The 14,315-nt window shown below is 42.7% G+C and overlaps 1 protein-coding gene across 1 annotated transcript in view; it reads left to right on the forward strand.

Annotated features, from left to right (window-relative positions):
• The window catches only part of LOC147703639 (prostasin-like), a 130,432-nt gene extending 117,876 nt beyond the window's left edge, over positions 1-12,556 (forward strand). Inside the window, exon 5 of the mRNA XM_086931977.1 lies at positions 8,993-12,556. Coding sequence (XP_086788103.1) covers positions 8,993-9,157 — 165 coding nt within the window. The 3' untranslated portion in view covers positions 9,158-12,556. The remainder of the gene's footprint in view (positions 1-8,992) is intronic.
• Positions 12,557-14,315: the final 1,759 nt, after the last annotated feature.

The following is a 14,315-nucleotide window of genomic DNA, read 5'->3' on the forward strand; positions in this document are numbered from 1 at the left end:
AGTAATTGGACTATCCAGCCATTCCTTTTCCGTATCCGACAGCTGTACAAACTCCCCTAGATCGAATCTATCACTGCTATCTATTTTTTGACCCGTATACAATTCTGTATAATATAGATGAAATATATCAAGAATCTTATCTGGGTCCTGTTGTAATTTACCCTGTTGATCTTGCATTGTAGTTATAGATCTACAGGTTGATTGCATCTTTAATTTTAAGGCTAGTGACCTCCCTATCACCTCGCCGTACTTATGTATATGTCATTTATGTACCAAGTACTTTCTTGTGTTATCTTGGCTCCATACCCCCGTTATCTTGCCTCGACATCTGGCTACCTTCTCCTCCGCGTCTGCTATGTTCCATTGATTGTCCGTTTTTTAAATTTCCCTTAGTAAATTCTCCTCCACAGTTTTTAATGCAGTGTATAAATCTTGCATTTCCCCCCTTATTTTCTTCTGTCTATAATTTCCGTAACTCACCACTTCCCCCCTAAAGCACGCTTTGAATGTTTCCCAGACTATATCAATATTAGCCGTGCCCACATTAATATTAAAAAATTTGGTTATCCACTTTGACATATTCAATTTAAACTCTTCATCAAGACATAATTTCCTATCAAAAGTGAACATTCTTGCTTCTGAAACTCTTGTGCAGTCCGGTATAGTTAAAACAAGGGGCGCATGATCTAAAGTTACTTTAGGAAATATTTCAACATGTGCTTGCGCCAACAACGATGGAGGAGAAAAAAAGTAATCTAAGCGAGCCATTTTTTTATATGGGTACGAATAGTATGTATAGCCAGGTAACGCGGCTTTCAGATTACTCCATACATCTACCAAACTGTGATCATTTACCAAATTGTATAAAGCCCTAAACACCTTTGGTTTACGGCCAACATATTTCTCAGGTCCACTAGTGAGTTCTGTATTTTTTAAATTAATATTCATATCACCACATATTATCACCGGTGTTATCCAACTTGCTAATTCCATATTTAAATCTATTAAAGTTTCTGGTTCGTCTAGATTTGACCCATAAATTGAGCACAGCGTTAAATGAACAGATTTAATTTTTATCTCGGCTATAGCCCATCTGCCCCATTTCTCCGTTAAACTACAAATTCATGTGCACACTTGTGGTTTTGCTAAAATCATAACTCCCCTAATCATTGTGGTCTGTTGTGATGCACAAAGCAATGAATATCCCAGGTCTTCTGCGACTGAGCGATTGCCCCATGGAAGATGTGTCTCTTGGAGACATACAATGTCTGATTGAATATACCGAAGCTCAGAAGCTACCTTGTTTCTTTTTTTCACATTATTAAGGCCGGACACATTTAGAGAACAAATTTTAATGTTATACGCCATTCAAAAATATATTGATCATGACCCAACATTCTAGGGTGCAAATCTTTCTAATAACCAAATATAACCTTATAATCATAATCATAATCTTAGCACAAAAATGTTCCTCCTTGATCTGTGTCTTGTCCCTCAACGTTTTTTTTACCCCTTTTGCCCCCACCATGTTCCCGTCCCCTTCACCACTCAGGTACCCTGGGTGCCCCTCTGCCCTCCCCCTACGCCCCCCCCCCCTTTTTACAGAGGCTTTAGGAATGATAGTCCTTGGGTGGAGCCTCCCACACCTCAAGCCTACCCCCACAAGGATACCATTCTACAAATAATCATCTGTTTACTGATACACATGAAAAACATGAGAAAACAACCTCTATTAAACCCAGATTACCCCTAGACAACTTTGAATTATAATACCATGCTGCATCCACCCATTCGACTCTGTTCCTTATAAGGCCTGTAAATATTCTTTTGCAGCTTTTACATTCGTAAAGTAACGAGAATTTTCCTTATAAATGACTCTGAGTTTAGCCGGGTTCATTATATAAGCTTGCGCACCTTTATTCTGGAACTCTGTGACTAACTGACGTAACTGCCATCTATTTTCCATGGTGTATTTGGAGAAGTCAGGTATTGCAAAAAACTCAAAGCCCTCACCCTTTCTTTTCTTGTTGGGGCGTGTATTCATATATACATCCTCCCTAGCTAAAAAGCTATTGAAAGCTACCAAAATGGGCCGAGGCCTAGTCTCAGCCGCCCCAACCTGTAACCGAATATTAAATAGGAATCTATGTGCCTGCTCTATTTCTCTGTCCCAATCTCATTTGGTGATCTCTGGGAAGGCCTGTTGAAATAGCTGCACAATAAATCTTCGCGGATCTTGTCCCTCTTTTCTCTCTGGAATCTGCATAATTCTCAGATTATTGCGACGAGCACGATTTTTGAAATCAGCTAACTTCCACTGAATATCCTCTTTATTGGCACTCAACAGTTCTGTGGTGGTTTTCTGTTGTTCCAGCTGATCCTCAATATTGGAAACTCGTGTTTCAATTTCCACAACTCTCTCCCCGAAATCAGTTTGAGACTTCCCCAACCGCCTTATTGAATTCTGAAGCCTACGACAAGAATTTTGTATCCTCAGGCTCTCCTGCTCCGTTTTATCCATATGTGAGAGGATAGTTTGGTAGATAGTATGTAAAGTAATGTCCTTCTCTCAAGTTGGTACATTACTGCCACTGTTTGTTACTGATAATACTTCACTATCTTCCCTCCTCTCATCCAATGATTGATCTCTCTCACGTATAGTAGCGGGGCTTACTTCTCCCAAATCAACAATGTTCTATGTTAGGATTTTAACTTATAAACTGGAAGTAACAAAAGGATCGCTCTGACAAAAGCAGTAGCCCACCACCCACTGGCCTATTTACATGATTATGTGCACTTTGTGATCTGCATGGTACATGTTCTTTGCAGCAGGTACATTAACCCTCTGAGCTACCTTTCCATGAGTCAAATCTTCCATTAGACAAAATCCGATCTCTCTCTCTAGGAAGAACATTAGTCACCAGAGTCATGACATTTTTCTTGTTACCGAAAATTGCTGGAGAGCAGGGAGGAGGCACTGGTTATTAAGGCTGGCTGAACTTGGTTCACCAGTTCCAAATACAGCAGCTCCTCTGCCCATAGTGCCACATCCTCTCCCCCACTGAACACCATACTGCAGTGCCCCACTGAGAAAAACTCAGACTGCCTTCAACTATAACCTAATTGTTGCCACTGCGCTACAAACACCTGGATGCGGCTCAATTACGCACTAGGCAAGAAGAGCAATATGTGGCCTACAAAACAAGTGACAGCATCCTGGAAAAAGCAAACAATCAAAGGGAATTAAAAATTTTGCAAACCATGTGAAATGTAAGCAGGAACAACATGGTTACCTTAACACTTTTACAGTCAGTGTTCAGAAATGAGTGCTTTTGCCTGAAAAGTTAAGGACATGACTCAGGGCCCTGAATGGACCAATTTCAATGGCCATTGCTTATATCCTTACAAAACGTAAGCAGTATCTATGGTTAAAAAGACAACATCTCTAGATGCAGAGCAGCAGTACAAATTTTGTTTTTGAATCCTCACATTGCAGTACCTCCAAGATTGGTGCACTAGTTCCAAGCCCAGTGAAAACAATGCCAAGACAATAAAAATAGCGCTTCACTGGCAACCTCTGTAAAAGTGGCGCCAAATGTATTTGCGTGAGAATAAAATCAATCTTGCCAGTTTGTTACCACTAGTCTGTCTTACTTTATTTAGTTATTTATTTTTCATATTTTTTAACTATTATTCCCGATGCGACACTTTGGAATTAAATGTCAGAAAAATACGACATTGATTTCCAGCAAGAACTACAACCCATTAAAGGCAGTGGGCAAAAACAAAAAGAAAGTAAATAGCAGCTCCAGGGACAGTCCAGAATCACCAAAGGAACTATGTAGAAAGCTGACATCGATCTTGCTGCTCACCTCACAAGTCACAACCAATTTCAGACCAAAGAAATCCTCTTTGAATGACATCCATGGCATGACCCACGTTTGAAGTAAAACTGTGTGAAGACTGTGAACCACTCTTAGAAACTGCAACTCGCTGCAGTCAGAAAGCTAACAGCGTGGAGAACTCAAAGGCAAATCAGCAGGGTATCCCTTTGGCACTCATGATGAACCCAGCAAAAACTATCATCTGCGTCACTTACAAAGTAAAAAGAAGAGCAGCCTAGGTTATTATTGGTGCGTACCCCCGTGCCGGTCCGGAGAAACTCACTGACTCACCTGCCCTGCTGTTAGACGGGGGGGGGTCTACGTCGGTCATGTTGGCCAGCGCCCAGCTCTGCACGCTGTAGGCAGGGGAATACAATTAAATTATGGCGACCCCAACCCAACCGGTGGTCAAGACGTGCCACCTCTGATCCCCTTGCTGCAGGCCAGTCACGCGCACTTAGGGCCCAATGCGCGAATCGGAGAAGAAGATTGACATCATCCGCGATCCGCCTGTACACAGGCGGCGGGCCTAAGAGGCGCGCTGATGCAGCGGAGGGGGAGACAGTGCGGACTGCGCACAGGCACCTCCTCCAGTCCACCTGAGCAGAAAAGTTAGGTTGCGTTGCTGCAAGACAGTGCAACTGAACTTGCACGTACGTTGCGGTTGCAACGTCATCTACTTTCACGGCAAGTCTGCACACTGTTGACAGCACACACTGCTGCTGACCGCCTTGGTGTCACCCCAGTGGGATTGAAGAACCAGGTTTTAGAACCCAGCGGCGCCAGGGGCACGCCCAATGTCTTCGGGTTCCCCTGTCTTAGAATGCAGAGACACAGGATACTTCTCGGTGGCGTCAAAGATCAAATTTATTGGCTGCAACTAGGAACAGAAGTCTACGAAGCACGACACGGGTGGTTCGCTAGAGACTGCACACTTTTCGTATTGCGAGACATCGTATTTTATGCTCAAAATCACATTCCTGACTAGCATCAATTACTTACAAACTATCCAATCACAGATGACATTGCAAAAGGTATCGCATAACGACAAGCCCACTGTTCAGTTGTCCAGCCCATCATCAATTACACGGGAAACCCCAACATTCTTGCTCGGACAGGCCGGACGAACCCATAATAAAAGAACCACAAACCCAATCATAAACAGGCCATAAAAGAAGGAACAGAAACAGATGAGAAGTAAGATAGAAGGGTGTGTGCGTGTACCATAAACTCAGCAATGTCCTGCTCTTTGATCTCTATCTTGACCAGCTGCCGGACAAGGAACTGGCTCAACAAGTTAGCTTCGGGCAACGGAGTTAGTTCGCTCACGTCACACATAAGTCAGCTAAAGGTGTACGTGTCCCAAAGACTCGTTCGACCATAGTCATCGGCTTATGTGAGGGCAACCACAAAATGGCTGCCGTACACAAAATGGAACCCGAAGGTTCAGAACGAAATCCCTAATTTCATAGTGAATCCATCAATCGAGCATGACGAAAACACTCGTACTTGCCGCACTCGTCATTTGCGGTCCGCTATTACCAAAATCGTCACGATACAACGACGACCTTTATGAAACGGGTTCAGAATCACAGAACCTCAGGATGGTGACACCCGGTGCGGGCCGCACCCCCTGCACTCCCATAGTGACGCCGCTGACTGGCAATAGGGCAATTGCCAACGGTCAAACATTGAGTAACTTGTTTTTTGTATAAGGCTGTTAGATCCACTTGGCTTCTTGTGCGATTATCTTCTGATTTGCTTGGGGTGTGTTCCTGTATGGTGGTTTGTTTTGTATTAACGTTTTCTATGAGAAGAACTTGCTGAGCCTGTAAAAATATGAAAATTAATATCATTAGTCTAGTGGAACTCGGTATGTCTCTACCTTGGGTGAGGTGGCATTAGCATATTTTATCCTTCCTAGAAAACCTTCAAAGGTTGTTCCGCCAACACTAAATGATATCCATTTAATGATGTGTGCATATATGCATGTACAAACTTTTGTAGAGCATGAACCAAGCCAGAGAGCAACAGGAGTTGAACAAGGGTGGAAGCACAGAGTAATAATTCTGTCCATTTACAATGAGGCAGGATGTGCAGATGGTGGTGAATCTTATCTTGTAGTGAGAAGGTATTCGCTAAAGAGGAGGAGCCTCAACTTCTTTCTGAATCGACAGTCACTTTGCCACTGATGGTGATGAAGCTCTGGATCCTGGGAGCATAGATGGAGAAGGCGTGTCTTCCTGATACTTTGCACAGCTAGATGTTTACACATGTGAAGTGTTTTGCTTCAGCTGTGGAATGTTTAGGCCTCATTCCTTTTATCCAAAAAACGAGGGATTGTTCAAGGTCTAGGGGTATATTTACTAAAAACTCATGCAGTGATGTGCTGCAATTGAAGTTGATGCAAGACCCTGCGTTTCGTGAGAGGGGCAGCTCAGGACAGTGCCATATTGTGGTATCTTGCTATTGTGTTAATATTGTTCCTATGTTACCTGGTTCCTAGCTGTTAAGCCAGTGTGAGTGTTCTGGGTGGAATGTTGTTGTGATGGCCATGTTTGGAATTCTTGGGTGCCTGGTGTGAGTGCTGACAGTTGAAGATGGGGCTATGCTGCAGGGAGGTTGCTCCTGGTGGGGCTGTTCTACAGGATCTACACAACTTGTGATAACAACATAATAAATCTACTTGAAAATTCACCTTGGCCATGGAATTCATTAGTATTACACATATCTACTAAGTTATGGCGCTGTCTGGCTCTTTCCCGTACGCGGGTGTACATGCAAGCTGTTGAGTGCCATACACACACATACTCTTGCATGCACTATGGTGCAAAGGTATCTGCATCATGCCTAGCATAGGATTTTTAAATGAAGGCTAAATACTATGCCAAGTCAAACTTTCCCACTTCGGATGTGTGCAGCACACATGAAAGTTGAAAACGTTTGGAGAAATAAAAACCTTTCTTCTATTTAACATCTACCTCAAACAGGTAGTATTTTTTGGTGCAAAGCACTATCTACCATAGTTAATAGATTGGAATTTGCGTCAAAAATCATTGGTGGCTGCATGGGAATGCCCATAACCTCCCTGATAGAACTCCCACTTGACCTATGGCGCTCCTTTACATTACTTTCACAAATCTTTCCAACGTAAATCAAGTTTTGCACTGGACAATAAATTCTAAATACACATTTTGCACTGGGTTGCATCACTTTTGTGAAACAAACCCAGGGTAAAATGATAGTAAACCTGCCCCCTAATATTGCCAGCATCAATGAATATGCCAAGCAGTCTGCAAATATGGCATATCTAGAAGAACAATAGTTAGAGCGTAATCTGGGCAAGGGTATATCGGTGTTATGTGGCTCAATTAGGCTCTGGTCTCTCTCTCAAAGTTCAGCAACATACATTCTCTTCTGGTGGATCTAATTTGTTGAGCCCTAGTGAAATTACAGGGCCCAGTGTGAGATGGTAGGCTGGCGGCCCCAGAATTTGAGGCCTATGACATAGCGACCCTGAGGCAGTAGGTAGCCAGATGGCTGGACACAGCGTTGAGGGTGAACCACATGGGAAGGGTGGCATACAAATGCTGCCCTGGTTGCAACAGTTCATACTGGAGCCTCGGGGTCTCAGGGTGGAGCCTAGTGCTCTGCAGGAGGTGGCCAGATAATTCTGGATGCGATATTTATAGTGAGCAGGAGTGGCTATTCCATACTCCCCAGCTGTGTCCATTAGCTGGCTCACAGTCACAGCCCATTTGCCAAAAGGTGCTGGCACTAGACTGGGGATGTGGGTGGATCAGGGCCTGCTGTTTGTGAGGGATTTTTACGATGGCAGGAGTCTGCGTCCCTTCAAGGACCTGCAGCTAGGGTATGATATGTTGGGGCCATTTTCTGTTGTATCGTGCACTGGCTGCACTCCTGCAATGGCGATGGGTTCAGGAGGAACCCGTGACTCTGCACAACTTTTGGTAGGCACAGGGCTGTCACAACCCTCTATACCGGCCTGCGGCCAGATACACACACCTCCCTTACCACCCTTACAGCTACTTGGGTGACTGATACAAACCAATCTTATCATGGATGCTGATTGGGGTAGGATACACAAAGGAATGCCCCAGGACTCCAGGAAGGCGTGGTTTAAATTGGTGAACTATTATTGCTTGCACAGGGCCTACCTAACACATGACAGAATCAGTAGGTACTATCCTGGAGCGGCATTGATTTGTCCTAGGGGAGAACTGTTGAACCCAGACATGATACATAACATATGGTACGGGGTTGCCCTCGCCTAGGGGACATCTGGAGGGAGATGGTGGCATTGATATCAGAGATGAAAGATTTGCCCTCCCCGTAGGACCAGTGCCCTGTCTCCTGGATTTGTTCCCAAAGCCTGGTAAGAATAAAGTCACTTCTAAGTCCATGGATCTGGTGCTCATATTGGTGAAACAACAGATCACTATCCACTGGAAACACACAAAAGGCCCCCAGGTAGTTAGATGGAAGTGGGAATTGCAGAAGTGGGCTGATTATGAGGGAGCTAATCTTCTCTGTGAGGCTAAGAGAGGCCATTGCCAAATGGACGTGGCACATGCATTGGACGCGTTAGTGGAGGAATTGCGTGCAGATGTTGAGGGCTCTGAGTACCGGTTCCAAACCCTCGCAGGATGGATGACACTTAAACCCCCCATGGGCCTCCACGTCGGCAACCTGTACATGGCGTTAACTAGCCCTACAGGGGGTGTGAATGGGAGGTAACACTGCCTCCCATTGAAGGGCTCTATTGAAATGCTTGCATGTGGACCTATCGAAGAGGTGGCGGCTGAGTTATGGGTTGAGATTAGGTTATTCATGAATTACTTGTTCAATGGGCTGTGCTGATGGGTGCATTCACTTATTAGCCTGATGCCTGGTATGACGATTCTCCTTCCTCCTCAGGTGAGGGGTTTATGCATGTTATTCAGTAGTATAACGGAGATATGAGTAATGTATGTGTTCCAAACATTAAAAAAAACTGAAAATAAATCTAGAAGAACAATGCTTTCTGTATTGAAAAGTTGTAATCTGAAACCCAAGCCAATCTGGTCCTTTCCTTTTCTTTTCATTAGGGGGACACCGGCGGCCCATTGGTATGCACCATCGGTGGGTTAACAAAGCTGGTAGGAATACTAAGCTGGAATATGGGCTGCAGCACGGACGGCCTTGGCGTGTACACCAACGTCTCAGCCTTTTCCCAGTGGATTGAAGACACGAAAACGAATAATAAAAATTGAGTCCCTATGGGTCGTGCTGAGGTTACCCAGCTACATACCTACATTTGTCCTTGTTGCAACCTCATTATACAAAACGCTGATTATTTCTGGTGACTGCACCAATGCAAATTAATCTGATCTATCTTTACCTTGGCCAGGAGCACATCCTTTTGTCTATTGGGTGGCATCACCCATTCATTGGTGAATATTGTGGGAGCTTCCAGATAATACTTGATGGAGGCATTACCCAATCTCTTTATTCCTGCCTTATAGTTCCAAACTCTATGAGCATCTTCCAAGAGGAAGGAAAATAGCACGTTGGTTAAGCTGAAAAGGCTTCATCAGTTCTAACACTTTAGATGGTCAGTGCATTTTCCACTAACTTGCTTCTCTCATGTTTAACCCCTTCCACACTCATGACGAGCTGGGCTCGTCATGGTGTAGCCTCCTCGCACACTGATGACGAGCCCAGCTCGTCATGAAATCATGTAAATCTGAAAAGTTCAGCACCGGGGGGGAATTGCTGCAGCGGCGATGGTGTTAAGGTGTCTTTTTAGAAAGTCCCAGATGACTTCTTAACAACAATACTTTTGTTTTAGGAATAATTTAATCACTAGGTTTGCCACAAGGGAATTAATCAACATGGAGATATATAGAAGTATTGACTCCTATTCCATAAGGAGGTAGTAGAAATGTGTAGAAATGAGATTACTTATAACCTTGGAGATGTCATCAATTCTGCAACCCTGCTTTCAAGCTTTATTAGGATGAACACAAACATCGAAGGAATATTCACAAAGTAACAGTCCAAAACCAAAGCAGCCAGGATGGGTTGGTTTGACAAACAATGCACCACGTCCCTTCGCGACCTTAAAAAGGCACTAAGTAATAAACCTCGCAATAGTTTTAACATCAAATTATTGCGTGCTAATTACAAGGTGGCCCTTTCCAACAGGAAAAAAGGTCCTGCAAGAAGAAGCATGGCATAATCTAAACGTAGCAGCTGAAACACAAAACAGTAAACTTTACTGGGAAACTATTAACAGCTCCTTTTTAAATACAGATGGCACCCCGGAATTAACATCTTATGTAGCTTGCAATGCATGGATAGAACATTACACTAACATTTTCAATCCTGAGGGAAGGCCTTAGAAACCCCGGCCCATGAGGATTCTGCTTGGTCACCCTTACCATTGGGAATAAGTCTGGATGAGGTCTACGAAGGCCTGTCCAATAGTAAAGGAGGAAAGGCTCCGGGTCCAGACGGAGTACCTATAGACCTACTTAAAACTGAAATGAATCTGTGGGTGCCTATTTTAGTGAGGGGTTTCAATGCAGCAGCAGAGGGCCGCCTTCCACCATCTGGGGCCAGTCGGTCATCATACCACTATTCAAGAAAGGCAGTAAATCGGAGGCGTGCAGTTATCGTCCTATTTCTTTGTTGGATGCATCAGTCAAGGTAATGAGTCGTATTATGCTGAAGAGACTGGAAACCTGGGCAAATGACATGAATATTTTAACCAAGGTTCAATACGGCTTCAGGAAAGGCATGGGGACACTAGAACAATGTGTAAATCTAGATCGCTTAATTAACAAATGTACAGAAGTCAAAAAAGGCAGCTTGTTTCTTTGCTTCGCGGACCTGAGCAGCGCGTTTGATTTGGTTGACCACTCTATATTATGGCAGGTTCTGATAGAACTGGGTGCACCCAAAGAGATTGTATATTTCCTGGCTAGGCTTTACGAGAGGCTGTCATGCAAGGTGCGTTATGGTTCCCTAGGCGAATGTACCCCTTTCTTTAAAGTTTCAAGAGGCATTCGCCAGGGCTGCGTACTGGCCCCCCTTTTTTTTCTCTTTTTATCAACCAAATTGATTCCATTCTGTGCCAGATTCCCGCAGATGCACCATCGATAGGAGGAAAACCGGTCCCAATTTTATTGTATGCGGACGATGCTGTGTTATTGTCCCGCACACAGATTGGTTTACAGCGTCTTATCGACAGATTTATGTTGTTTATTGAAAGTAGGAGACTACTAGTAAACAAATCTAAAACCTTTGTAATGTCTTGTGGGACGAAAGCAAAGAAAGCTAATTCCAGTTTCTTCATAGAAAAAGTCAAGATGACACAAGTTAAAACCTTTTGCTATTTGGGCATTACCTATGCAAGCAACAGGATGTGGCAATCTGAGTTCGATAACATTAGTTTAAAAATGGTGAGGTCCACCAACAGTATTTTTAAATTTTCCTCCAAACTTGGGGTGAGGAGTATCAAAGACATGATGAACATTTATAATGTAAGATGTATCACATCAGCGCTGTATGGTGCGGGGGTGTGGGGACATTGTGTTGGTCCAACTGTGCAGAGAGATGAAAATAAGTTCCTCAGAAAGTTGCTGTGTGTACCGTCTTCAGCATCTGTAGAACTGATTCACGAAGAAGTCGGAATCAATCGCATCTCGGATCTAGCAGCATTGCGTCCCCTGCTGCTATGGCGCTCAATCTGGGCCAAGTCTGAAACACAATTTACCCAGGAGATAATTCTCGATTGCCTCAGGTTGGACCACTCCTCACGTATTAAGTGGCTTAAGTACATACACCATTGGTATCACCTTCTATTTCAGTTTGATATATTTCTTGACCCCAAATCTGTTGTTTCCATCCCCAAAAAAGACATAAAACTAAGGTTTTTAAACTATAAAAAGGAGTGTCACGAGAGGGGTTGTCCGGAACGTTACAATCTGTGATATTTTACCGGGATTGCAATCGAAATACCGGTTTCCAACCTTACCTTTCTGGTGTCACTCGTAATTCTCACCGGTTTGTTTTAACACGCTTAAGGTTGGGAATCGTACACCATCTTGTTGCATTCCCTGTAATGAAAGCCAGATCTGATACCGTATGCCCTTGCGATAATATTTCACGTCAGAGCTGCTGCCATTTTTTATTGTTCTGCAAATTTTATCATCCTTTTAGGGTACTATATCTAAAACCCATCTTTTTAAAAAATAATGTTCGTTCTACGAAGAATGCTTTACAGCTATTATGCTCTTTAAAGGATCTGGATATCTGTTTTTTCGTAGCGTCATATATACTAAAATGTACAGCTGCCAGGAAAGCCATAGTCATTTGATACATTTGATCGTGTTTTGTTATTAACTTTGGCTTCCTGTCTGTAGATTTGTTTGTATATCTGTATGAACTATAAATGAATTTAGTTTGTATTAGGCAACAGACCGTGTATCATCCAAATCCTAATTTTTACCGGTCTAATCATGTTTTTAGAATATTACATATTATGTTTTTGATGGTTTTTAGATCTTGCAATTTTTGATGAAATTTTAGGAATTAATGTAACATATGTAAACTTGTTCTGCTTGTATGGTTTGTTTTACAAATCGAATAAAAGCTTTTGAACTGAACTGACTCCTATTCCAAACAGATACCGTCCATATTTGAGCTACACCTCAGCTCCTCACGACATATTTAACCTAATTTCCTACTGACCTCATTGATTTGTGATTGGGGTGATCATCTTTGCTGATGGCAACCAGGGCTTTGACGGGCACTGCAATACTAGGTGTTTTCATTGCTCATAGATCAGAGGATATTAGTAGATGGCAGATATTTCAGAAATTCTTTAAAAGTAACATAAAGATCAGTGGCTAAAACCTACAAGAGCTCTCACGTGTACCACATGCCCATTACTCACTGTAACATATATTACCCTCAGCAGTACTGAAAATGTGCTTCACTTCATAGTTGCCACCCACCTTTACTTTATATAGAGGTCAGAACTGCAACCAAGTCAACTTCAATAACCTTTGCCAAGTTGCAATAAACCAATCAAGTTATGTGGGCTGGGATACTGTTGAAATGATACCCAACAACTTCCAACTTCCTTCGGGGGTCTACTACATCAAAGTGCCCCCAGAAAACATCGGAAAGATCCCTAATATTCAGAAAAACGGTGGTACTGCTCAGTTGTTGCCAGATGATATGGGAAAATATTCCCCAAGCTTCCCCTCAGCATCTTGTGTGCCACTTATGAAGTGTTTTACAAGTGTGCATAAAAATGTGTCCCCAGTCCACCGGGGAGGCAAATTATAAAGGCGTGGGTTCCTGTGAATTTCTTCTACCTAGTACTTTCTCGACATACGAGCGTGCCGCAGGAGGTCATGAAACATATGCATCTTTGAGCCTCTTCTAACTCTAGGAAGTATTGATGATCACAATTTACAATCACAATCAATCAATTACAGAGCAGTTCTATTACTAACAAAATTTTCCAGTCTTAACATACATCTGATTTAGTAATATACAATGTAAACAGACATGGCCACTTTGGTTACTATCTCAATCTCTCACTGGTGACGTATAATTGCCAAGTTGACTCCTTTCCAAAGCAAACTAGACACTCCAAACGACATTCAAAAGACACTGAGATCACTGAAGTGCCTTTCTTCTTTAAGGTAGGTTTAGAAAGATGGGAGATGGGGTGGGTTTCAAGAAAGACCACCAGTACCTGCTCCCACCATATCATGGTGTTTCTTCGTGCAGGTGTGAGATTTGAGTTGTGGGACGCAATAAAATATTTTGTTTCTTCCCACTTGCCCCACTCCACAGTCAATCACTTAATGCTACGTAGGCTTATTATTCTGAAGAAACAAGTGGTTTGACCAATCCCTAAATTATTTCTGATCAGCTCTGATTTCTTGTAAATGAATTCACAGAGCTTTAGCTGGAGCAAGTTCCCACAAAAAAATTTGAGAAGTAAAACTGTAATTTGAAAAGGTCTGCTAATTTTTGGGGTGAAAAATTATCATTATTCCAGTCAATATCCCAATGTGTAACATATAAAAATATTTTGTATGTCGCCTTTGTATACATTAAAATGGAAACAGGCACCACAAGCTTAAATTGTGTCTGAAAGTGACTGTGTCCTTATTCATCGATATTATTTTTACACCTAATAATAATAATCTTTCTTTTGCTGCTAAATGACTTTTCAACAAGCATTGGCAAAGACACTAAATTTATTTTTTCTTAAAAGAACAATGTAGTTATAGTTTAACAACTTTGTTTTTTACTCCGAGCTGTCCTAGAAAGAACATCCAATACTAAAGCAACATCCACAACAATATGAAGCTGGAAGTTGGGACCCTGTGCTAAACAGACTGC

This window comes from Lissotriton vulgaris, chromosome 7, assembly GCF_964263255.1.
Source record: "Lissotriton vulgaris chromosome 7, aLisVul1.2, whole genome shotgun sequence".
Lineage (NCBI taxonomy): Eukaryota > Metazoa > Chordata > Amphibia > Caudata > Salamandridae > Lissotriton > Lissotriton vulgaris.